Source organism: Muscardinus avellanarius (genome assembly GCF_963383645.1).
Source record: "Muscardinus avellanarius genome assembly, chromosome: 19".
Taxonomy (NCBI): domain Eukaryota; kingdom Metazoa; phylum Chordata; class Mammalia; order Rodentia; family Gliridae; genus Muscardinus; species Muscardinus avellanarius.
Window position 1 is genome coordinate 49,968,012 of NC_137805.1, and position 27,426 is coordinate 49,995,437.

The 27,426-nt window shown below is 40.1% G+C and overlaps 1 protein-coding gene across 2 annotated transcripts in view; it reads left to right on the forward strand.

Moving 5' to 3' along the window:
• Positions 1 to 18,117, forward strand: part of RAD21L1 (RAD21 cohesin complex component like 1) — a gene marked incomplete at both ends in the record, with an annotated part of 38,015 nt that extends 19,898 nt beyond the window's left edge. Inside the window, 6 exons of one of the 2 annotated variants that reach the window (XM_080716354.1) lie at positions 1,069 to 1,295; positions 1,868 to 1,964; positions 2,999 to 3,123; positions 5,580 to 5,669; positions 10,166 to 10,243; positions 17,929 to 18,117. In XM_080716354.1, the coding sequence (XP_080572480.1) occupies positions 1,069 to 1,295; positions 1,868 to 1,964; positions 2,999 to 3,123; positions 5,580 to 5,669; positions 10,166 to 10,243; positions 17,929 to 18,117 (806 nt within the window). Of the gene's footprint in view, positions 1 to 1,068; positions 1,296 to 1,867; positions 1,965 to 2,998; positions 3,124 to 5,579; positions 5,680 to 10,157; positions 10,244 to 17,928 lie in introns of both variants that reach the window. The other variant, XM_080716353.1, reaches the window with a different exon arrangement.
• Positions 18,118 to 27,426: the final 9,309 nt, after the last annotated feature.

Consider the following 27,426-nt stretch of genomic DNA (forward strand, 5'->3'; position numbering starts at 1 on the left):
GAAGTTTACAGTCTTATCAAGATAAATAAATATGCAATATAATATAAGCTAAGGAAGAATAAAAGGAGCAGAAGAAAGACACTATGTTCTCTAACATGTGAGCACCCAACATGATTCTACAAATAAACAATAAGTATGAATCTAATATATAACTAGATCCTTTTAAAAAAACATTCTAGTTTTAAGTAGTATAATTGACATGAATTTTAATTTATAAATTTAGGCAAGAAATATAACATCCAAGTTTTTTCTTTTCTGAACTCCACTCTAAGCCTCTATTCCACAGGACTGGCAGGAAATTCAACCTGCTTAGCAATCCTCTCTGCCCTAGTCATGGAGTACCAAAGTTTGGAGGAGGGGTGAGGGAGGTAAAAGTGAACCTCTGGTCATCAGCCACACCAGTTTATAGTGCCCACTGTCCCAGGTACACACCCAGCCCTTCTAGGATTTTGTTATGTTCCCAGAATTTTACTAAGGTGCATCAACAAGCAGGTTCCTGTTCCTCCTGGCCCCATATGATCTCAGATCTTCATCTATAGGGAAATAATCCTCTCTTCTACTTTACAACTTTATAAAAGAAAAATTTGACTTCTGCTTTCTTCCTGGTAAAATTCTCTAAAGAAATTAAATCCCATGGACCTAGCTATCTACTTTGAATTTATATGTGAATTTCAGTAGGAAAGAGAAAAATACACTGGACTATCACAAATTAAAGTTTCAAAAATTATTCTATAATTATATAAGCATTTTAAGGGACCTCCAGATTAGTTAACTTCTCTCAGTATAGACACTGCCCCGTGCTTCCTCAGTTGCCTTACTTAGCAGGTCAACAGAGACCCTTCTAAGCACTTTCTAGCAATACCTTTTAAAAATATATCAGCTGCTCAGGCACTTTTGTTGTGTAAAAACCTCACAAAGCATAATTTTTGGTGAAGAAAAGAGAGATTTTCTTCCCTATGCAATTCAGCAAGATGTATCATGGTAGACATTTCTTAGATGTGCAGTGCCTAGAATACCATTTTATAAAACTGTATAAACAATCACAATTATACTTTTTCTCATATTTAGACATTGCTGAGAAAAGAAAAAGGAAAAAAAGGAGATTGCTCATAGATCCAGTCAAGGAGATCAGTAGCAAAATTATGCATAAACAACTTGCTTCCTTTGCGGACACACTCATGATTTTGGAACTAGCACCTCCTACCCAAAAATTAATGATGTGGAAGAAGAAGGGAGGAGTGGATACACTTTTGTCAACTGCTGCCCAGGATTTGATTCATGCTGAATTGAAAATGGTGAAAGTTTACTTCCTTTTACAAGAATGAGGTGTTTGTTTATAAATAAAGCTTATTTGTGTACATATATGCAACAGAATTTGAACTTGTGAGGAATAGCCCTTCATTTTAAAATTAATTTGTTGAATATGTATGTATGAATTATAGCTTATACTTTTTATTTTTGGTGGTATTGGGGTTCCTGGAAACCCCTCTACCTCCGGATTACACTCCCAGACTTATTTTTATATTTTTATTTGGAAACAGGGTCTCTTAAAGCCAGTAAAGCTGGCTTCAAACCTGCGCGATCCTCCTGTCTCCGCCTCCCAAGCGCGAGGATTACAAGCGTGAGCCACCCGTCCGGCTCCCAGACCTATTTTTATACTTTTTAAATTTGGAAACAGGGTCTCTTAGGCCAGCGTGGCTGGTTTAGAAATTGCGCAATCCTCCTGTCTTCGCCTCCCAAGCGCAGGGATTACAAGCGTGCGCCACCACGCCTGGCCTTAGCTTATACTTTTTAGCTTGTATAATTTTGCTTTATTGAAGTGTTTTACTAATACAAAAACAAAAACTAAAAATGTATGTTTTTACAGTTATTTACAAAATGCTTTCTGTCCTCTGGCTATAAACTTGGAAGAAAATTGATGCAGAAGGAGTCAGTAAGAGAAGAAGTGGAAGACCAAAATATAGGTAAGACTTCCTAATTCTATTGATATTGAAGGGAATGCTCTAGAAACAAAAATTTCATTTGCTATTTCAGGACAAAAATGAAATCCAATTCTACTTTTTTTTCCTATGCATATGTGTGTGGTGCTGGGGATTGAACCCAGAGGGATTCTATCTCTGGGCTATACCCCCAGCCCTATTTTACTTCTTATTTAGAAACAGGGTCTTGCTAGGCTGATGAGAGTCTCACTCACTGCTTGCTGAGGCTATCTTCAAACCTGTAATCTCTTCTCTCAGTGTGTGCCACTATGCCTGGCCCAATTCCACTTTTTCAAGTGTAAATGCTATCTCTGGAAGAGCATTTTAACTTAAAATAGTTATTTCAGTATTATATTTTTCTCCTTTCAGATTAATTTTTGTTCCAGAGACTTCATTAAAGAGATGAAATATATATGCTTTGTGAACCTTTCTTATTCTAACTTTCTCACCTCCTCTCTTCTCAAATGTAGTACTCACCTTTAAAAAATAAGATAGTTATATCTAGCAAGATAATGATTCACTTTAAAATAACTAATATGAAAAACTACATAAGGATAGGAACAATACTTATTGCGATTAAACTGAGGCATAGATATTACCAGAGGGTACATGGAGTATTAACAATGACTGATTATTGTTGTGACAATCATAAAGCAAATAGTAAAACCAACTTATTTCATGAATGAGCTTTTAAATCACCCTTTTTGAAGACGTTAAAATCTACTGAACAATATACCACAAGGAACTTGAGCTATTCGTGTTGTGCTGTGAGTGAATTGTGAGAGTGAGAGTGGAGGAGGTGGCTGGAAGAGGATGTGGAGTAGAGATGATAAAGAGGCAGAGGAGGTGAATGGGAAGATGAATATGAGAGACTCAGGGGAACCATAAAAGTGTTTGTATACCCTTTGTTTAAATTCATGGATTCCAGGTGGTCACACGTTTTCTTTTGTAACAACCATATCCCAATTGAAGCTTGAAAGGTAACTTAGTAAAATATTTTTACTTACTTGATAATTCAGAGACCTCCATGATGGAAGAGCCAAATTCCCAGGAAAACTTATTTCAGCTCCAAGCTTGGGAAGATATAATTGGTGAATCAAAGGATAACTTTCATGAGGATACCAACAGAAATACCAACTCTGAGGTAAGTTAATTGGAGAATCACAAAAATTTTTTTCTGGTACAGCTATAGTGAAGGAATGGACTATTATATAGGACTAGTATATATCTAATTTATATTTATAGTTTATATATTGTTTATACATTGTTTATACATTTATAGTTTATACATTGTTCTACAGTGTCTTTAGAAGGAGCAGTATGACAGGGTAAAACATTTTCATCTGTAAGACAGTATTCAGTATTTTATAGATGTTTAGAATAGTGAATCACAGGATAAGGTAGTTTTTTGCACAATACATTAAATAAATTATAGTCACTAAATGAATGATAGAATCTCTTAGGAGTCTAGCCAATAAACCTAGGTTTTGTTTCTCATCATAAATTTACCCTTTCTACCTCTAATAATAATGCTTTAGATTTGCCAGTTACCTTGATCTTGAGACTGAAAGACTGTACAAAAGTTTATAACCAAAAAATATACTTACAATTCTTTTATTTGAAAAATAGTCATTTAAAAATACAGCAGAAAAAAATATGCTTTAAAATATTTTCTCAATTGCTACTCTACTGGTTGTACAAATGTAAATATTATAGTAACACCAGATTAAAATAAACCATTATTTTTCTAGTGTTCCATCGTCCCTGTGTTTTGATAAACACTCAGGGAATTGAGTTGACTCACATTAAAACTGAATGCCCTTGGAAGGAAAGACAGTTTCATAGTACCTTAAAATTGAAAGCATACTAAACACTTGATAATATAATGGATACTGACATACTGGTTTGCCAGTACTAACTTCCCTATTTGGGCTTGGATATTTCTTAGAATGTTTGTACTGAAAATTATAATTAGACAAAACTTGTTTGGTTTATGATTTGGAGAAGGAAACTATAAGTACTTACCATAGACTTTTTTTGCCATATCAGGGTCATTCTACCTCCAAGCTATACCCCCTTCCCTATTTTTATCCTTTATTTTGAGACAGGGAGGGTCTCAGTAAGGTGCAGAGGGCCTCACTAAGTAGCTGAGACTGGCTACAAACCTACAGTCCTCCTGTCTCAGCCTCCCAAGTACTGGGATTACAAGTGTGCCCCACCACACCCAGTTTATCATAGACCTATTGACAATATAGATTTTTCCCATGTGCTTGAAGTGAAAATAATGAAAGAAATTGATGTACCATTTGTTTTGAACCATTACTCCTGTAACCTATATTTTAGCCATCAATTCCATTCTTATTTGCAAGTATGAGATACAGTGAAGTGTGGGAGCTCAGTCAGTTTGAAGGGACAGGAGAATAAAGATTCTGATTAATCATTTTTAAATCCTCATAAAACAAATTTTAGTAATAGTAACTACAAAATTTAGAGTACCTAAAATTTAGGATATTTATAGAAATTAATAAAAGGCTCCAAAAATATGTGTAATAAAGAATAAAATATAGCTGGGCACTGTGGTGCATGCCTGTAGTCTCAGCTACTAAGGAAGCTAAGGCAGGAGAATAGTAAATTCAAGTCCAGCCTGAATTGGTGGGATCAAATAAAATTTTTGGTGGTACTGGGGGTGGAACCCACAGGCTTTCTACCTCTGGGCTATACTCCTAGACCTTTTTTATATTTTATTTGGAAACAGGGTCTCACTAAGTTGCTGAGAGCCTCACTAAGTAGCTGAGGCTGGCTTTGAACCCATGCGATCCTCCTGTCTCAGCCTCCCAAGCACCGGGATTACAAGCGTGCGCCACCACGCCCGGCTTTATATTCACTTTAAAAGCTGAAGTAGAAAATCAAGTAAACAAGATTAGAAGAAGTTCTTAATCAAGATCATGGATGGGAGCTGGGAAATGAAGCTTGAGATAGGTGAAATAGGGCTGACAGCAAAGGGGAGAAGATGATGGAGAATGGAGAATTTCTGGCTTTCTGTTTTCCTTCTTTCTTTATCTTTTGCTTCCCTTTTAGAGGACACAGTTTTTTCTTCTCTATTTCCAGGGACAGCTTCAGCAGTGGTGGCAGGAATCCTGTCATGGCCCTGGGTAGGGGTATTAATATGCCTTCCCTTACTCTAACTCTTACGGCTTACCTGTGGCAGACCTCTCCTCTGCCACCTGGTACTGGCCTGAAACTAGAGGCAGGGACTGGAACTAAAAAAGTGTTTCAAAGACAAGTGATCTCTGCAGCATAGCAGTAGAGACTTTTGACAAGGCCTGCAATGGAAAGTAAAATACAAAAAAAGGGGGGTAGGGGGAAAGGAGGGAAATGGGTGTATGTGTGCAAGTTCTTCATCTATGAGAAGCATAAGGGAAAAAGGAATATTTAAGTCAGGGACTGCCTATATGGAATATTTTAGAAATAAAATTTTGAGATTTTAGGTAGTATTTTAAATTAGCTTGAGAAATGTGCATTCATTTGATTAAAGCATTTAACAAAAATGGGCCATTTTTGTGATAAACAGAATTACTATCTTTCCTTAATTTACTTTAGCAGGATATTATTGGAATGGCTTCTCCAGCTGCTGAGGAATCACCTTTAATGAATGCCTTCTTGACCCAAGAAAATTGTTCAGTTGAATTGGTAAATATATGTATAGTCTTGGGTATATTCTTAAAAACTTTGTTTTTAAATATTTTATCTTAGCCAGGTGTGGTGGTGCATATGTATAATCCCAGCATTTGGGAGACTGAGACAGGAGGATCGCAGTTTGTGGCCAGCCTCAGCTACTTAGGCCCTTTGCAACTCAGTGAGACCCTGTTTCAAACTGAAGAATAAAATAATAGGGCTGGGGGGGGTGGCTTGGGGGTAGAATGCCCCTGGGTTTCATCCCCAGTACCAAAAAAATTATCTTACTTATCTAGAATTTTGTTTTTATAGATGTCACGTTACTTTCTCAATTTATAATTTAAATTTATGATTTCAGCAGAGATGTGGGTTTGATAAAGCATTCAGAATTTTCCTGGCCTTTTGACTTTGTTAATTTATTTTGAAGTTCAAATAATTTTAAAGGGAAGTGAGAGATTTTATGCTCATCACAGGTAGCAACATCTTTTTAAATATTGAGAGCTGGGCATGGTGGCACACGTTTTAATCTCAGTATTTGGGAGGCTGAGACAGGAGGATCACAGGTTGGTGGCCAGCCTCCACTACATAATGAGGCTCTGTGCAACTTAGTGAGACTCTGTTTCAAAAATAAAGAATAAAAAATAGGACTGGGGATATAGCTCAGAGTAGAATCCCCCTGGAGTTAATACCCAGTATTGCAAAAAATAAATAAATAAATAAATAAATAAATAAATAAATAAATAATTGAGAATTACTCTTTTAAGCTATTCTTATGACATCTATAGAGAAACTATGCTGTATTAGGAGTATAGTTTAGAGCATTTGAAAATTTATTTTATTTACAAGTAAGTGGTGAGGGAAATTTTTTCCTTAACATTATATAACTCAAACCTATATCTGTATAAGACTTCTGTAAATCAGAAAAAAAAAGTGGCCTGCCATATGTTGATAGTAAAGCCAAAAGTAAAATATAACTCACCTGACTCCCTATGCATTACTGCCTTACTTCTCTGGTCCCTGAGTACTAAAGGCATTTTTAAGATTATAAGGAATTTTAGTAAACATTTTTAGTAAATAATATCAAAACATCTATTATGATGCTAATTTATTTATTTGTTTATTTTTAAAGTACCAGGGATGAAACTCAGGGGCATTCTACTTCCAAGCTACACCCCCAGCCCTATTTTTTTATTCTTTATTTTGAAACAGGATCTCACTGAATTGCAAAGGGCCTCACTAAGTAGCTGAGGCTGGCCTTGAACTGCAATCCTCCTGTCTCAGCCTCCCAAATGCTGGGATTGCAAGCATGCTAATTTATTTGTGTGTGTGTGTGTGTGTGTGTGTGTGTGTGTGTGTGTGTGTGTGTGTGTTTGTGGTACTGGTGATGGAACTCAGGGGCATTCTACCTCTGAGCTACACCCCCAGCCCTGACTTTTTTTTTTATTTTTTATTTTGAAAGTGTCTCATTGAGTTGCAAAGGGCCTCACTAAGTAGCTGAAACTGTCGCAAGTCACCATCCTCCTGTATCAGCCTCCCAAATACTGGAATTACAAGCATGTACCACCATGCCCAGCTTAATTTATTTTTAAATAAAGCATTTTTATAATCAGCTCCAGGACAATTAGATTGTTTTTTCACACATGGAAAGCAGACTGAATTCTCTAGGAAAAAATAAATAACCTAAACTCTTAACCTGAAGTGTTCAAACAGCTAAGCCAAAAGTGAGCAGGTTCATTTTGTCATTCTCTTTGTTTTCGTAGACACAGGCTATTTTCATACATGGTCAAGCAAACCACAACACAGCACAAGTTCAGCTGTTTTAATAATCCACTGGGCTTTCCACACAATGGCTTCAGTTGCATTGTGTCCTAATAGATCAAATGGACAGGCGTTAGCAAAATAGACTATTCTGACCCTTTTTTCTGGTTAGTTGTGCATCATAGGTGAAGCTTCAGTTTCATAGATCTTTAACAAAGCTTTTTAAATTTCAGAAATAACATCTGTGTATTTAACAATAAAATAAACATTAGTATATGGTTTCACTAATTTACCCAAGGACAGCCCAGAGGGGAAAAAACATGAATTATAGCTAGAGAGATTTTGAAAACTCTTTTTAGAAAAAATGTCACTATATTTTTAAATCAGTGTCAATGGGATGTAAAAAGGTTATAGCATAGATGGACCATGGTGTATAGCCAGTCCTGGAAACCAGCATAGCAGGTGGGAATGGAGATTCAGGAGTTCCTGAACTGAGTCAAAACATCCCTTTAACCTCAACTGATTTAAAATGTTGAGGAAGAGTTGGGTGTGGTGGCGCATGCTTGTAATCCCAGTACTTGGGAGGCTGAGATAAGAGGATTGTGCAGGTCTGAAGCCAGCCTCAGCTACTTAGTGAGGCTCTCAACAACTTAGTGAGACCCTGTTTCCAAATAAAGTATAAAAAAATAGGTTGGGAGTATAGACCGGAGGTAGAAAAGCCCCTGGGTTCCACCCTCAGTACCACAAAAAAAGGGGGGAGGTAGAATTCTCCTAGAGGTTCAGTCCCCAGCACTACCAAAAAAAAAGAATAAAAAATAAAATGTTGAGCCAGGCGTAGTAGTGCACGCTTGTAATCCCTGAGCTTGGGAGGGTGAGACAGGAGGATCACACAGGTTCAAAGCCAGCTTCAGCTAGTTAATGAGGCTCTCGGCAACTTAGTGAGACCCTATTTCCAAATAAATATATAAATAGGTCTGGGAGTATAGCCCGGAGGTAGAAAGCCTCTGGGTTCCACCCCTAGTACCACCAAAATAAATAAGTAAGTAAATAAATAAATAAATAAATAAAATGTTGAGAAATATAATTATATTTATTTTCTTGTAAACTATGATGGTAGAGGTGGTATTATTTGAGTTAATCATCACCTCAGTTTTTCCATCTGGTTGATGTTTAAATATTCATCTTTATTTTTAAACTATCTGACAATATAATAAAACCCCTTTTAGTACATATATATCAATTGGTCCATTTATTTTTCTTGAAGATAATCCTCTTGGAGCTCATCATTCTTTTGTTTTAATCCAACCTAGTTATTCTTTAGGTCTGCTTCACAACTTTTATCTTGGGATATTTATTTATAAATGTGGGAATTTTCAGAATATTCTGGAACTTTCTAAAATCATCTTGATTTCCATGAAATTTAAAGCACTTTGAGGAACTGTTTGGCCTCCAGAGTTTTCCACAAAGTTAGACAAACAGTGGACATGTGATAAGGGTAACACTGATGCTCTGGGGTGGCATGTCAGATATAGTCTAGGAAAAATGATGAAGTATATCAAATCTATACTACTTCCCTTCCCCCTACCCTTTGTGGGCCTGCTCTTTATCATAGTATCAACACCATTCCTATGACAATGTCTGTCCTTTACTCATAAAGTGTTAGTTGATAAAGGATTAGAGTAAGTTCTTATAAAGAGATTTCAACTTTGTAACATTAAATTACAAAGTGGTTGCTGGGCATGGTGGTACACACTTGTAATCCATATACTTGGGAGGCTGAGACAAGAGGATCACAGATTCATGGCCAGCCTCAGCTACTTAGTGAGGCCCCTCTGAAACTTAGAGCTCCTGTTTTCAAAATAAAAAACAGGGAGGTAGCCAAGCGTGGTGGCACATGCTTGTAATCCCAGCACTTGGGAGGCTGAGATGGAAGGATTGCACAGGTTCAAAGCCAGCCTCAGCTACTTAGTGAGGCTTTCAGCAACTTAGTGAGATCCTGTTTCCAAATAAAGTATAAAATAGGTCTGGGAGTGTAGCCCAGAGGTAGAAAGCCCCTGGGTTCCACCCTCAGTACCTTACACACACACACACACACACACACACACACACACACACACACACAAATAGGGAGGTAGAATGCCCCTAGCTTTAGTCTCCAGTACTGCAAGAAAGAAAGAAAAGAAAGAAAGAAAGGAAGGAAGAAAGGAAGAAGGAAAGAAAGAAAGAAAGAAAGAAAGAAAGAAAGAAAGAAAGAAAGAAAGGCATTAAGACTGAGAGGAATGTATCTGTTCAAATAACCTGACAAGCAGTGGGTTGGCCTTTTTCAGACAAGACATCCTTGATATATGAAACATTTCTAACCTAATTGTTGCAGACTACTAAATATCACTTAGAGCTTCCTGTGTTACCAGGTAAGTTTAGATAAAGGCCTTTACAAGGGAGTTTTTCTGTAGTTTTATATGTACTTTTGTCAATGGAGTCAGATTGACTAGAATACATTACTAATACAAACTGCAGCATCTCCTAGCTTGGATCTCCTTATCAGGAATCAGCCTGGGGAGTAGAGATGTAATCCTGCACAGGTTGATGTATACTTGTGTTATCCTTATTCTCTATTATCATACAGTAAGCTCTTTGTTTGGCAAGATTTCGTTATAGTTGTAGTTTTTATAGCAGCTAACACTATGCTTAACACATAGTAAACATTCAGTAAAATTTGCTTAAATGAAATATCTTGTTTATCATTCAAACAGGGGTCATTAGGGAGTGAACAAAATATTGAAGCAGAGAGATGGAATCAAAGATTTCTTCCATTGTTAAATAGTTTCCGGGTAAGACAGCAGTTTGACAACTCTATTTTTATTTTTAAAAATAAATATTAATTTCAATACCTAGACATTTATGAAAGCAAAACATTTTTTTGTGTTCTTATTGAAGCCAAATTCCATTAAATTGAGATGATTTTGAGTGGCATATAGAAGTTTGATTTTGGTGTCTTAATATTCTAACCAATTTCTAACCTCCACTAATGTCCCTAGACATCTATTCTGTTTCCCATTGTTATTTTTAGCAATCTATCAACTAATTCTAAATATGGGACAAAGTTTACAACTTTTTTTTTTTTTTTTTTTTGGTGGTACTGGGGTTCCTGGAAACCCTTCTACCTCCTGGCTACACTCCTAGACCTATTTTATTTTTTTTTTTATTTGGAAACAGGGTCTCTTTAAGCCAGCCTTTCTGACTTTGAACCAGCACGATCCTCCTGTCTCGGCCTTCCAAGTGTGGGAATTATAAGCGTGCGCCACCACACCCAGCAAGTTTACAACATTTTAAAAGTAATAACTCGGTTAATTTTTAAACTCAGTTTGTTTATCAAAATAATGCATGTATATTATTCAACAGTGCTATGCTGTAACTCTGAAAAGGGAAGATAGAAGTCCTTTACCTTCTAATTCCAGTGTCCTAGTTGGATGTGGTGGTGCACACTTATAATCCCAGCGCTTGGAAGGCTGAGACAGAAGGATCGCACAGATTCAAAGCCAGCCTCAGCAACTTAGTGAGACCCTGTTTCCAAATAAAGTATAAAAAAATAGGTCTGGGGGTATAGCCCAGAGGTAGAAAAGCCCCTTGGTTCTACCCCAGTACCACCAAAAACAATTTATGATAATAATAATTCCTGTGTCCTGCTCACAGAAGCAACTATATCAATCTGTTTATTTTAGTATTTATATCCACCTTTCTTTCTCCTTTATTTCTTTTCTTCTTTCTTTCTTTTTTTTTTAACAGTACTAGGAGTTGGACCAGGGGCATTCTACTACTGAGTTACACCCTCAGTCCTATTTTTATTCGTGTGTGTGTGTGTGTGTGTGTGTGTGTGTGTGTGGTGCTGGGAATGAAACCCAGGGGCTTATTACCTCCGGGCTATACTCTCAGACCTATTTTATATTTTATTTGGAAAAAGGGTATCACTAAGTTACCGAGAGCCTTACTAAGTAGCTGAGGCTGGCTTCGAACCTGCGTGATTCTCCTGTCTCAACCTCCCAAGTACTGGGATTATAAGCACATACCACCACATTCAACTTTTATTCTTTATTTTATTTATTCTTTATTTTGAAAAAGGGTCTCACTGAATGGTGGAGTGCCTCACTAAGTAGCTGAGTCTGGCTCTGAACCTGTAATCCTCCTGTCTCAGCCTCCCAGGAACTGAGATTATAAGCATGCACCACTATACCCGGTTTATATCCATATTTCTAATTAACGTGTTTTTACTGCTCTTTCTTCATCTTTTTGCTTTAATGCACACACACACACACACCACACCACACACACACACACACACACACACACACACACACACACACGGGGTTGAACCCAAAGGAATTCTACTTCTGAACTATACCTCTAGCCCCTTTTAAAAATGTTTTATTTTAGCCAGGCGTGGTGGCACACACTTGTAATCTCAGCATTTGTGAGGCTTACAGGAGGATCGTGGTTCACTGGCAGCCTCAGCTATTACTTAGTGAAGCCCTTTGCAACTCAGTGAGACCCTGTTTCAAAATAAAGAATAAAAAATAGGGCTGGGGGTGTCGTTTGAAGGTAGAACAGCCCCGGGTTCTATCCTTAGTACCTCAAAAAAAAAAAGTTTTATTTTGAAACAGGTTCTAGATTGCTGAGGGTCTTGCTAAATTGTTGGGCTACCCTTGAACTTGTGATCCTCTTCTCTCACCTTCCCAAATACTGGGATCATAGGCATGCACCACTACACCTGCCTTCTGCTTAAAATTTTACCTGTTGACTTCATTTGACAGAAAGTAAAAATTTGTCTTAGTTAACATTCCCTATTTCATGTATGTTTAGCAAAGCACTTAGTGTTTACAGTGTTATGTTTTTTATAGCTGTGATTAACTGTGGCCAGGATATCTTTTACTTTTAAAAGATAGAAATTAAAACGGGTGTGGAGGCACACACTTGTAATCCCAGTACTTGGAAGGCTGAGACAGGAGGATCACAGGTTCAAAACCAGCCTCGACAATTTAGCAAGGATCTCTGAAACTTAGTGAGACCCCGTTTCCAAATAAGAAATACAATTGGACTAAGGGTTTAAGCTAAAAGGTAAAATGCCTCTAGGTTCAATTTCCAAGTCCACACACACACACACACAAAAAAGATAGAAGTTAGCTGGGCATGGTCGTGCACACTTGTAATCCCAGTACTTGGGAAGTTGAAATGAGGATCATAGTTCATGGAACAGCCTCAGCAATTTAGCAAGACCTTCGGAAACTTAGTGAGACCCTGTTTCCAAATAAAAAATAAAATAGGGCTGGATGTAGCCCAGATGTAGAATACCCCTGGGTGGTTCAATCCCCAAGAACTAACACAAACACACACACACACACACACACACACACACACACACACACACAATAGAAGTTAAACCAGGTGCCAGGCTCATGTCTGTAATCCCAGTACTCAGGAGGGTGAGATAAGAGGATCACAGGTTCCTGGCCAGGTGCCATGGCTCACGCCTATAATCCCAGGACTCAGGAGGGTAAGGGTAAAACAAGAGGATCACAGGTTTCAGGACAGTGGATAGTAATTTAGCAAGACCTGTTTCAAAATAAAAAAATAAAAGGGCTGGGGGTGTAGCTCAGTGGTAGAATCCCCCTGGGTTCAATCCCTGAATACAAACACACAAACAAATAGGTTAACTTCTCAGGTAGGAATCCCTTCTTGTCTACAACCATGCTCACAAAGTTTTGTTTTCTTTTTTTCATTCTTTTTTTTTTTTTTTGCGGGTCTAGGGATGGAACCTAGGGGCATTTGACCTCCAAGCTACATCCCCTGCCCTATTTTTATTCTTTATTTTGAAACCGGGTCTCACTAAGTTGCAGAGTCTCACTAAGTAGTAGCTGAGGCTGTCCGTGAACCGCGATCCTCCTGTCTCAGCCTCCCAAATGCTGGGATTACAAGCGTGCGCCACCACGCCCGGCTTCTTTTTTTTATTCTGAAGATACAAAATGTCTGCTACCCACCATGTCTATATTTCAATCAGCAGCAATGTTGGCATAACCCAGAATTCTGTGTCACTTTTCATAGTGCACTGAGCAGCTTTTAGGCACATTGCCACTTCTAGCTAGGAAATGTAGTCCTGATTCAGTAACTGTAGGTGCAGCTAATAATTTATTACTATGGGAGAAGAGAATTAATATTAAGTGACAACTAAGAACTGCCTGCTACAAAGATTACATAAAGATTTGTTTACACTGAAGCTTCATAATGTAATTACATTTCTTGTAAACTTTATGGTAATTTTGCTGATATTATTATTTGACTTCATTACCCCATTTTTTCCATTTTTTAAAATTTCTATACACCAAACCTTAATTATTTTTCCAAACTGCCTGACAATATAACTCTTAGCATATATATCAAATATCAATCTATCCATTGGTTCCTTTTTTCCCCCCTTGACTGTAAGCTTCTTGAAGCTCATCATCCTCTTGTTCTAACCCAAACTAGTTGCTCTTTAGGTCTGTCTTACTTTTATCTTGGGACATCCCTTTATCATAAACATGGAGCCAGGCATGGTGGCGCACGCTTGTAATCCCAGCATTTGGGAGGCTGAGACCAGAGGATCAAGGTTCGCAGACAGCCTCAGCTACTTAGTGAGGCCCTTTGCAACTTAGTGAGACCTGGTTTCAAAATAAAGAATAAAAAATAGGGCAGAGGGTGTAGCTCGGAGGTCAAATGCCCCTGGGTTTCATCCCCAGACGCGCAAAAAAAAAAAAATAAATAAACATGGAAATTTATTTGTTCCCTCATTTCTTCTGTTTCTTGTGCTTTGATCTTCCTGTTTCTTAAATTTATTGGTAATTAACATCCTTGTTAATGCTTTCTTTTTTGAGGGGCACACTCAAAATTGTACCTAAGGACATTCTACCTCTGAGCTACACTCCCAGCTCTATTTTGTATTTATTTTGAAACAAGGCCTCACTAAGCTTCTAAGGGGCCTTGCTAAGTTGCAGAGGATGGCCTCAAACCTATGATCCTCCTGCCTCAGCCTCCCCAGTACTTGGGATTATAGTCATGTGCCACCACACCCAGCTTTATAATTTCTTGATATAAATATGTATGGAAGATAACAGATCTTGAAAACAAACCTGAAAATTTCTTTATTTTACCTTCAATTTGATTGGTTGTTTTGGACACAAGTTGGAAATAATTTCTTCCAGATGTTGAAAGCTTGTTACTGAAAAGTCAAATGCTGCCTTGGTTTGTGATCCTTTGAGGTAATATTTATTTTTTCTTTGGAATCTTTTAGATCTTTATCCTCAGTGCTCTGAAGTTTCATGATGATGTGCTTTTGTTTTGGGGGGTTTTTTTCTCTTGTTTTTTAGTTTGTTGTGCTGAGCATTTAGTGGGTTCTTTTAATCAGAAATTTCATGTCCTTAAGTAGAATTATTTTCTTGGACTTCTTTCTTGTTTATCAATTCTTTCTTGTTAGAGGGCCTGTGGGTCAGATGATGGATCTCCTGAATTACTCCTCTAATTTTTAAAAAATTTTTTATCCCATGCATTAATTTTCTTTGTATTTTTCTACTCTTTAGAAGATTTCCTCAACTTTATACTCCAGTCTTCATAAAATTTTTATTTCTGCTTTCACCTTTCTGATTTCCAGGAGTTTTTTTAAATTATTGACTCACTCTTGTTTTACAGAATCCTAATCTTTTATTTATTTAGTTAGTTTTTTAAAGCAAACATCTTTATTGAAATATGGTATGATACAATAAATGATATGTACTTAAAGTATAGTAAACAGGTAAGTTTCAACTTACGGATACACCTGTGAAACTATCACACACTCAAGATAATAAACATATCTAAAACCCCCCAAATTTGCTTTGTGTCCCTTGATAGTCCCTTGCCACATACCTCCCATTTCCTCCCTCCAAGAAACCATAGATCTGCTTTCTCTATCATCCTAATCATTTTTTGTGGATACAGGAAAAAAAAAAAACTTTTAACTTCAGAAACTACAGCTTTCTTCTGCTTTTTGGTTGTCTTGAATGTATTCTTTTTAGTTTTTTAATGTTAGGGATTTTACTCAAATACCTGGTGGATCCTTGTTGATCTGTTTTTATTTAAGAATAAGACACAAAAAACTGATTGGAAGTTATATGCACATTGGTAGGATGTGCATGTAGACTTTTGATCTTGATAGTTAACTGGGTGAAGACTTTTTCCACACGTCATTAAAGAATTTTTCTTAGTATGGTCACTTTTCTCAGAGCAATCTTTAAGTCTTCTGCCTAGGAAATATAATGATGATGCTCATGGTTCTGGAACCAAAAGGAAGTAAGGAAGACACTGCTTGTCTCACTATGCAGGTGTGAAATGTTACTTAATTCCCTAGTTTGTGAAATGCCATTTCCCTTCCCCAAGCACAGTGCTGTCATCCCAAGTCCAGAACCTTAGCAGTTGGTATCTCTAGTAAGATATCTTCTTTCACCCTGCTGTTTGAGTAGTAGTCTCTTTTTCTTTGAGGTCACGGAGTGAAAAGAGGGTTTAACTTCTCCTACGTAGATTCTCAGGAGTTCCGTCTTCAGTCTTACCCCTCATCCCCAGTTTATGACATTCTCCTGTCTTTAGTTCCTGAGTGTTCCCAAGGTTCTGGTGTGCCTTTTGCTGGCCTTCCTATCTGCTGGCACTGTGACTTCACCTCTCTCTGCAAAGCCAGGCATGTCTTTCACTTTCTTTATCTCATTGGTCACTTTTTATTCCTTTACCTTTACTCTAGAAAATTTCTGAAGAGAATAGAAATAAACACATTTGTTTAATCTCACTTATTGCCAGGCATAGTGGCACACGCTTGTAATCCCTGTGCTTGGGAAACAGAGACAGGAGGATCACGCAGGTTCCAAGCCAGCCTTGCTGGCTTAAGAGACCCTGTTTCCAAATAAAATATAGAAAATAGGTCTGGGAATGTAGCCTGGAGGTAGAAGGGTTCCATCCCCAGTACCAGAAATAATAATAATAATAATAATAATAATAATAATAATAATAATAATAATAATCTCACTTATTTTCCCCCTGAGGGTTTTTTAAAAGAATTTCTGAAATTAAAAAAGCTGTCTCTACTATCTCCCAAAGGAAAAAGCCACTTGGTTCATGTCTTGTCTCTCAAGGGGGAAAATAAATGATGGCTGGGTATGCCCTCTCTGAAAGTTGCTCACTCTGAGCCACACCTTTGGTTGATAGAAAACATAATAAAGTATTTTACATATTAATTTGTTAAATGTTATGGACTGGCAAACTTTGTAATATTTCTAAAAGTTCTTCACAATTATCCAAGGAGTACAATAACTATAGGGATACTGGACAATATTCACTGAAATATTTTTAATTAAAAAACTACTTTTGTAGACATCTGATTCCAAGGCCTAGTCTTTATGAAAGGAGATATCTTCATTCAAAATTAAACATTTTACGCCAAGTGTGGTGGCGCACACTTGTAATCCCCGCGCTTAGGAGGCTGAGACAGGAGGATTGCACAGGTTCGAATCCAGCCTCAGCTACTTAGTGAGGCTCTCAGAAACTCAGTGAGATCCTGTTTCCAAATAAAATGTATAATAGGTCTGGGAGTATATCCCAGAGGTAGAGAGCCCCTGAGTTCCATTCATGGTACCACAAAAATTAATTAATTAATTAATTAATTAAATATTTTATTATACAATTATTTCTAGTAGGTATATAGATGCCATATATCCTATATCTTTTAGGTCTGTATGAAGGAACTGAGAGATGTTTACATAGTTATATCAAATATTCTTCTACATTTACCACTAAGGTTATTTATAGTCATCCCTACCCCTAATACCTTTGAAAAGAAGAAGCCTGATAGGGTGATTCTTTTCATTGTATTTGAAGCCTATGAAAGTCCTGTGGAGTTGCCGGGCTTGGTGGTGTATGCTTGTAATCCCAGCGCTTGGGAGGCTGAGACAGGAGGATCACACAGGTTTGGAGCTGGCCAGATACTGAGTGAGGCTCTCAGCAACTTAGTGAGACCCTGTTTCCCAAAAAAAGTATAAAATAGGTCTGGGAGTATAGCATGGAGGTAGAAAAGCCCCTGGGTTCCACCCCCAGTACCACACACACACAAAAAAAAACATCCTGTGGATTTATTTTTTCTGCTTGCAAGTCTAAACTAATTGCTCTTTCCATAAGAGGCATTTATAGTAACATCATTTTTTAAAGACTTACTATTTTATATAACACATTATAAGTTTGTATAATACTTTGGAGTTCTTTTGCATGTATTTTCTCAATGAATCAACTCCTGTTCAGTGACCTATGGTGTTTTGTAAGTTTATTAAAGATTGTGTTTCTCCATTTAATGATATCAGAGTCTTTTATTAAAAAAAATCAATATTTGATTGTCCATTATGCATCCATAGCCTGCTTTACTTCTAATTATTGTGTTTCCTTTTTCTTTCCTCTTTTCTAATTATTTTCCTAGGAATCCAACAGGATGGGAATGCAGTCATTTAGTCTGATGCAGCTCTGTAGAAATAGTGACCGAAAACAAGCAGCTTTCAAGTTTTATAGTTTTCTTGTTCTAAAAAAACAGCGGGCTATTGAGCTGAGCCAGAGTGTTCCCTATGCAGATATTATAGCTACGGTGGGACCAATGTTCCATAAGTTATAAAGGAAACCTAGAGTATATGGGTTTATATCATCCCTGGCAATAATGCAGAAGCTGTGTGGAAGCAGCTGAAGGTCTGATTCATGTCATAGATAAGCTGACTCCTATTTCTTCTCTGTAAATTCAAAGTAATAGAATAGAAAAACTACACACTTACAGAAATACTTAATTATAGCTAAATATTCTCTAACGTAGCTGATCTGAATTATAGAACTTATTATTTTCCTGATTTCAATGTTGCATTTAGGGTACATTTAGTGTTATTTATTTATTTTTGTGGTACTGGGGATGGAACCCAGGAGCATTCTACCTCAGCTATACCTACAGCCCAATTTTTATTCTTTTATTGTGTGTGGGGGAAGTACTGGGGGTGGAACCCAGAGGCTTCTAACTCTGGGCTATACTCCCAGACCTATTTTATACTTTATTTGGAAAAAGGGTCTCACTAAGTTGCTGAGAGCCTCACTAAGTAGCTGAGGCTGGCTTTGAACCAGGTCGGTCCTCCTGTCTCCGCCTCCCAAGCACTGAGATTACAAGCGTGTGCCACCACGCCCGGCTCTTTATTCTTTTATTTTGAAACAGGATCTCACTAAATTGCAGAGACCCTCACTAAATTGCTGAAGTTAGCCATGAACCTGCTATCCTCCTGTCTCAGCCTCCAGCCTCCAAAGAACTGGCATTACAAGTGTGAGCCACCACCTGGCTCTAATGTTACATTTTTAAAGACTTTATGTCACTAAGAAACATCAAGGATATTTTTAAATGTTATTTTACATTGGATTAAATTATTTAAATTAGCTGGGCGTGGTGGTGCCCGCTTATAATCCCCACACTTGGGAGGCGGAGACAGGAGGATTGTGCAGGTTCAAAGCCAGCCATTCGGCTTAAGAGACCCTGTTTCCAAATTTTAAAAAAAGTATAAAATAGGCCTGAGAGTGTAGCCTGGAGGTACAAGGGCTTCCAGGAACCCCAGTACCACCAAAAATATTATTTAAATTAAAATATTGTGGGCTTAATGAATAATTAATACTTTCTTATTTCCACACAGAAAATAATTGACTCTAGTACATATCATCCTTGATAAAAATTAATGCCATGGTTTTTAATCTTAATATGTTAATTGAATAATTAAAAGTTATCTTTGTTTTAAATTACCTGAGTAACTTTCAGTCTATTTATAAGTTATTTACTATTTATTGATTATTATAACTACCATTAATGTCTCAGCAAAAATAAGTCTACCTCTTATGTTAAAAAATTAGCAGACACTTATTTAGCAAGTTAGCAGCTAATATTAAAATAAAGATCATTTGAAAATTGTTCTTTTTCTTAGTATTTGCTGTATACTTTTGACTTTTTTATTGAAGTTTGATTTAGAAGAATTTCATATCATGATATGAACTATGCCCTGTAAACTCCAGAGTACACTGTAAAATGAAGCCTACAGTATTCTAAAATCTAGTATTATGCTATAAACAACTAAATTCTAAATAGCTTCATTGATTGTAGTAATTATAAAATCTAAATGTTAAATATATATATATATATATATATATATATATATATATATGTTTTAATTAATCCAGGTGTGAGCCGTGCGTGGTGGTGCACGTTTGTAATCCCAGCATTCGGGAGGCTAAGACAGGAGGATCTCGTTTGGCACACATGTACACACACGTATCTTGTAATCATTGCCACAGTCAGGATTCAAGCAACATTACCTTTAAAGCCTCCCTTGTGTCTCCCTTTGTATTCATACCCTTCTCTCACTCTAATTGGCAATCACGCTTCTCTTCTCCATGACTATATCATTATGGGCTTTCTTTTTTTGGTACTGGGGATTGAACCCTGGGGTTCAATCATAAAATTGACTCTCAAGTGTGGTGGGTTTTTGAATATTCACCTTGTTATGTAATCATAGTCATTATCTAATTTTAAAACATTTTCATTACCCCAAATAGAAACCTCGTACAATTTTCTTCATTTTCTCTGATAATCAGAAGTTTCCTTTCCTAATCCTCATGTCAGAACCAGGGGGGTTATCTGTGAACTTTCTCTATGTTGATTCCCAACTTCAAATTTTGTTGTGTCTTGAGACCAGGCTGCAAGATATCAGAGGGAACAAAAATGGTCAACTCATCACTAATTCAGTGGTTCATCAAATTTTGGCCTTCTTCCCCAATTTTCTTGCTAGTATTTTTTCTTCAGAATACTTAAGCAGCTTTCACATGTATTTTGTTTGGGTTTTATTGCTACATTCAGTGGGAGGAGTGTGCCTAACCAGAATTGGAATGAAAATTGTTCTTTAAAAGAAATTTAAGTCTTTTCCAATTAGTACAAACCAAAACAAAGTTTATGATTTTTTGGAATAATTTTAACTTATTTTATACTTATAATACTTATTTGTTGCAATTTATAACAAAACACTGGTTCTCCTCTTAATTTACCTGCTTTCTGATAGAATTATTTACTACCTGATACCATCCCAGATGGGAATAATGTGGGTGAGGAGCTATCTTGCTTTAAGGACATTCCTAGTGGAGATTTCTGGGAAATGTAGTATTCTAAGTACCAACCAAAATAAAACATGAAGGAAAGAAAAAAAATTTTTAATGACAGTCTCAGAATTTTCCTCTGGTTAAACATGTAGTGATTACATGGCTTCCTTTTATTCTGTTTTAAGTGTAAAAACTGACTTATATAATTTGGGTGGACATTTTGACAGATAAAACATTTCATCAATTAACTTGCTAATTCAGCACTGGGTTTTATGACTGTAGGCCTCAGTATTTCACATGGCTTTTTCAACTACAGTTTCCTATTCCTGCTATTATTGTTCTGCTACATTTTCCACAATCTGTAATATAATGATAAACACCCGCTAAGGAAGTTAGTATAATCGAATAAGGGGAAATATGACAAACATCAAGCGAAAGTGATCCACATTTACTGAAAAAAACCTAACACACTTACTGCAAATTAGGGCTATATAAAAAGATTTGGCTTTGAAAATTACAGGGAATTTAAACTAATGATTTCTTCAGGTACATTATAAATGTTAACTTTCTCACCAGTACAATGATGTAAGAAGAAGTCAAGAAGTAAGCCAATGAAGTTACTTTGTAAACGCTTCTCTTGGAATAGTCAGCTTGGGGCAGATATCAAGTTCAGCCTTAGCAAGCGTAGACAAAGACGGAAGGACTTGGAGACTTCAGACATAAGGACTTCCAGAGTGCCATGTAGCTGAGTGCACTTATAGAAAATGTGGGCTTGTGATGTGTGCTTTCTCTTTTGTTCACTTAGGCAATATGCATTAAGTACTTTATTAAACCAAATACATATACCTTATCATAGGAGGGAGAGACCCCATCCTTGTGTGCTAGTTGAACTATTGGACCACTGTCCTAGGCAGTGGGGAGATAGAAAAAAAGTTATTTCCCTAATCAAATGTAGGTTTTAGGGAAGATGATAAATGAAACAACTAGCAAATATATACTATGTCAGCTGGTAATTTACTACAGCAAACTGGGGCAAAGAGAGTGGAGGAAGAAGGGCTAGTATTTTATATAGGGTGACCAAGGAAGGTTTCCCTGAGGACGTGACATTTGAGCAGAGACTGGGAGGAGGAAGTGAGGGACAAACTACGTGGTTATCTGGAGTGTTCCAGGCAGAAGGGACAACAAATAGGCCTGGAAGTGGAGGCCATGGCAGGGAGGCCAGATGAGGGGCAGAGTGCGTGGTGGAGGCCTAAGTAAGGAGTCCAGAGGCCAAGGGCAGAGCTGACAAGAAAACACCAGAAGGCCTGAGCGCAGGAATGGCTGACAAGACATTCCTTCCCACTTCACCCCACTTCCCAGAAGAGAAATCAGGCGCAGAGGACAAGTTATGTAAAGCTGCCCGGCTAGACATGGAAGGGCTGAAATGGAGAGTGGGGATCTATTTTTCTGGACTTTCACCCCTTGCTAACCCTGTGGTTTCAGATGGACGATGGAGTGGGAAAGACCCTTAGTGAACATCTTAGGTTGTGTTTCCATCTCACCAACGACTCACCATTTTTATACAGCAAAGAAGCTTCTGCCCTTGGATGTTTCATATTTCTGCCATTATTATTATTATTATTGTTGTTGTTGTTGTTGTTGTTGTTGTTGTTGTTGTTGTCTAAGTGTTTACACTTGCTTTGGAAAGTGGAAAATGTTACTAAAGGCATTCAGATGAAATCCCTACTTGACACAAGCCGACTGCACGAGGGCCTGAGATTGGCGTCCTCGTCCTGCTGCAGATGAGAAACTGAGGCCCAGAAAGAGCAAGGGCCCCGCCCAGGGTCACAGGACCGCCAGGGAGCTGACTCCCCGGCCCAGGGCCCGCTCCAGGCACAGGCTGCTGTGCAGGAGGGGAGACCCTCCCTGCTGCTAGGGTCCCGCCCGCTCCCGGGCCCTCGGGAGCTGGAGCGAGAGGCCAACTATCTCTTTAAGAAGGAAAGTGAATGCGGGCCGCTTACGCAGCTGCCGCGAGCCAACGACTGGCTCGTCCCCTCCATCCACCGCAGCTCCCTCCTCCCGGCTCCCGGCAGCCCCAGCCCGGCGCGCACGGCAGCCGCCTCCAGCAGGGGCTCCGGAGCTGCAGCCATGGAAGCCTCGGCAGGTGATGACGCGGACCCCGGCCTCGGCCCCGGGAGTGGAGTGCGGAGCCCGAGTGCGGCCCGGGCGGGGGCGGCGAGCCGCGTCGGGGCCCCGCCCGCGCTCACCCGCCCTTCTGTCTCTCTTCCCCGCCGCCGCAGGTTGCTGATCCCGGCCGGGCGGCTGCAGCGGCGACTGCAGAGGCGCTGCGCCAAGCGGGCCGGCCTGGAGGAGCCGGCGGGACTGCGGAGGGCGCGTGGACGCAGGTGAGGAGGCAGCGCGGGCGGGAGCCCTGCGCCGCCAGGGCGGCCCCTCGCTGCGGCAGAATCCCTCCGAGGGCACGGCCGGCCGAGAAGGATTAGTCGTGACTCATTCTGGTCCTCCCTTCCTTCCTGACACCCCCAGAGCGCCCCCACCCAAGCCGCGAAACTGACTAAAGAGAGGATGCTGGCTGCAGAAGGAAGATGCGCACGGTGGGCGATATTAGCAGGGCTTTTAGGGAGTTGCCCCCTCCCGAATCCTATTTATCTCTTCTCTGGCATTTGGCAAGCGTGTAAGCTCCTCTTTTTCCTTCTTGGAGGAGGAGCGGAGGGGGGCGGGGGGGACCCAGACCTGCTCCAAGGTCAAGTGGCAGTGACTGCTTCCTTCCCATTTCCCCTCAAAGAAGCGCCAGGGGTCTGCAGTGGGTCTGGAAGAAATGCCTGTGGCCCTGGAGTGGAGGGTCTTAGCCTCAGTCTCCCTGGAGCATCCAAGAGACGCGCTGCTTTCCCTAGCTCCCAGCCAGCCAGGGCTAGGCGTACTCCCCGCCTGAGCCTGAGCACTGCGGCTGAGGGAGGCCCATCACATGCTGCAGGTTTTCTTGGCCTACTCGGCCAGACTGATAGTGTGGGCTGGGCTGCAGGAGCTTCCCGTGGAAAGATGATCTCTGCAGGTAGAGCAGTGCAAGGATAGCACTAGGGATTGAGGTTCTTAACTTAATATTTAGTCCAGAAGTAGCCATCTTAAAATTCTTGAGGCGTGGGTGTCTGCTCATCTGTTAACTGCAGGAGTTGGGTTAAATGGTCTGTGCAATTGTAGTGTCATTCAAGCCACTCCTACGTGTCAAGGGGACCCCTCTACTAAATCAGCTTGAATTTAGGTCCATGACATAACTGGACCTAAGGAGATAATTAATATCCTTCCACTCTGAAATTCTTCCTGGAAACTGACCTTGTGGGCCTCCTGGCTCTGGAGGTGGCCAACAGGCTATGGGGACGTCCCTGCACCATCCAGTTGCTTCCTTTCACCAAGCTTCAGTCTCCTCATCTATAAAACCAGGACAAGGGACAAATGCCTCAAGGGTTCTCGCCAGGATTAAATGAGATGTGCACGGAGGTTCCTGAAATAATGGCTGTGCTTGGCATAGAGCAGGATCTCAGGAACTCGGAGCTGGGAGATGGACTGGAAGACAGAAGAGGTGGCTGCCTTCAGTCCTCCTCCCCGTCTCCTGCCAGTCTTCTCCACATCCCATGCGGATGGTGTTCCTGCCAAGGCATAGTGAGTACTGGGCCACCAGGCCGAGGCCCACACAGCAGCCAGGAGGTGCCACAGACCTTCCCACTGTGAGAGCTGTGACATAACGCTTGCAAATGATGGGCCTGTACAGCCAGGTGCAGGTCTGGAAAGGCCGGGCGTCCGTGGGCAAAGGCTCTGGGAACAGAAGCATTTATCTTGTGTGCTGGCAGGGAAACAGGGACCAGGCTTCCAGACTTCACAGGAATCCCGCTGGCACTCTCTTGCCCTCCCCAGAGCCTTTCCCAGACTCTCTCTGACTCACAAGAGTCAGGGTTTGGGTACAATTTGCTATCTTCCTCCTGTCGTCATTTCTAACCTACCACTCAGCCTTTCTTGTTCTAGTTTATTCCATAGATACCTTCTGCCCTTTGAGAGCATGATGAAAGAGGTTCCCCGCCGGGTGGGGGGGAGGTTGCTGCTGCACCATCTAGGCCAAAAGTAATTGTAATGTACCCCCTCTGTCCTAAATCCCTGTTAGAATGGAGTCCAGCCAACAGAGGCCTATCCAAGGCTCTGTGTCTCCAGCCTCCAGCACATGGCTGGACACAAAGTAGGTGCTCAGTAAGTGTTGAACTGAATAAATTTAGAAAATGATGTTCCTAAACCAACAAGGTTGGGGAAAGTCTGCAATGTAGCTATGGTGAAGGTAAAAGGACATTCAATATAGGACACTGTACAGGTGCTTGTTTCCATTTTATTGCTTTTAGTAATGATAACTAATAATGGCAATAAAAGTAATAACAATAATATTATTATTGCCCTTGCTAGTGGCTAACAGATATCTTACCTGCCCCACTACAGCTTCTGACTAGGGCCAGAGGGGACAGGGTGTCCTTGGGAAGGTGCTGGTATTGGCAAACAGGGATCCAGATGGTGCTGGCTGGCATAAGATGGAACTGAGAAGGGAAGAGGATTGGAAAGAGAGTGATTCCAGGCATTTCTGTGTGTGAGGGAGGGGAACAGAACAGAGCAGAGCAGGAGAATCAAGAGTATCAAGAAAGATGGGCAGCAGTGAAGAGTGCCAGCTGCCAGGTCCTGTTCAACCAGTGTCTCATTGTGTGACCTTGGGCCAGTCAGGCCTCCTCAAGGCCTCTACATCCCTGTCTGTATACTGAGGGGACTGGGATAGATGATCTCTAAGACCCTTCTGGTTCTGACATTTTGTCAGGTGGATTTCTAAAAATAAACACGGACAACCAGGTGTGGTGGCCCATGCCTATAACCCAGTACTTGGGAGGCTGAGACAAGAGGATCACAGTTTCAAGGCCAGTGTCAGCAACTTAGCAAGACCCTACTTCAAACTAAAAAATAAAATAGGGCTAGAGGTATAGCTCAGAGGTACAATGCCCTTGGATTCTATCCTCAGGACCTCCAAATTAAATAAATGAACAAACATGGACAACTATTTACTGCTTTTAATTTTATTTATGGAACGCTAGACCATTAGGTATCACAGGTAATCCTCACAGCAAGTTATAGTTATTTGAGAGATGAAGTGAATCCTAGAGAAGTCAAGTGGCATTCCCTTGGCCCTCACACAGCATTGGTAATCTCACACGAGGTCTGCCTGGCTCCAAAGCACCTGCTCTTCCAAAGGTCCCACTGCCCCCGTGAGTACCTTGCCGCTGTGTGCATGGTGTGTGCACTTGCGCACACACAGGTAGGATACTGGAGGCAGGAAAGCTGTGATGGATTCATACTGCGAGAGCAGGCATTTCCAAAAAGCAGTCACTGCAGAGGACTTGCTGAGTTGAGTCAAACAGCCTGTGAGTCAAGGCTGCAGAGCTCTGCACGGGCCCTGCTTCGCGGAGGGACCAGTGTGCGTGGCTCTGCCAAGGAGAAAGGCTGCGTCTTGTTCCTGTGTGCTGTGCTTTGGTTCACAGCCTCAGTTTTTACTCCTCAAACCATTCTGATGTGTAAGCATTGTGCATGATTTTACCCATGTTACAGGTGAGGAAGCCAGGGCAGAGAGGCCAAGGGGCTGCTCAGGGCTGTACAGTTCATGTTTTACAGAATTTGAAGACTTAGCTGAAAGCACACTTGACGAGGTTTTAGTTTGCACTGGAGTGTTGCTTTTAGTTTGAGTAAAACTGATTAACCTGTCACCTAGCCTCTGAGAGTCAGTGTTGTGACCTTATTCCGGTGTGGTGGTGTAGGGTATTCCTGCCCTGACTGAACATTGTTTGGTCTCTGGTTGTTGTTTATTAGCTCTACCCTGGGCTAAGTGCTACACAGGATATAGGAGAGAGTCAGAATCAACTCCTAGCTCCCAGAAGCTCATATCTAACAGAGGGAGACAGATACCTAAACATGAAGGTATAAAAAAATATCTAGGCTCTTGGAGGCCTCTGATCTGGTGTGATAAGGGAAATAGGGAAGCTGAGGATGGTCTTCCTGCCCACTGGGCCAGAAAGGCTTTAGAGGGATGAGGCCATTGTCATCTTAGTTCTTGTGTTGAGTTCTAGGATAATAATAATGGTGGTAATAGAGTTCTACCCAGCTAAGGATATTTCCAAGTCATTCTAGAGATATGTTAGCTCTTGTGCCCAGCAGCTCAGAATGTGGTCACAGACTCTGAATGACTATTCAAGCTCACCCTGTGACTCAACACCAATTGGACTCTCCATTTGTCCCAGGCAGACCTGGACCTTTCCTGTCCTGAGAGGCTTTCTGAAGCAGGACTCTTTTTTTTTTTTTTTTTTTTTGTGTGTGTGTGTGTGTGTGTGTGATATTGTGTTGAACCCAGGGTGTTCTACTCCCAAGATACACCTCTACCCCTTTTTATTTTTTGGTTTGAAACAGGGTCTCACTAAGCTGTGAGTTTCACTGAGTTGCTCAGGCTGTGAACTTGCAATCCTCCTGTCTCAGCCTCCCAAGTGCTGGGATTTTAGGCATCTACCACCATGCCTAGCTAGAAGCAGACTCTTAAATTCCTGTTGGAAAGCCTTTCTGGTACCCAGGGCCATCCACTAGCCTAGGAGAATTCTTCCTGCTGTCTACTCTTGGCATTTCACCTGTCTGGAAGAACATTCACCAAACAGCTGGATAGGTAAAAGCATTGCCCAAGATTATTCAGCAGGGCTGGGGTCACAACTGTGGACAATGGTGAGTGCATTTCTGAGCCACATGGGCTCTTTCTGCA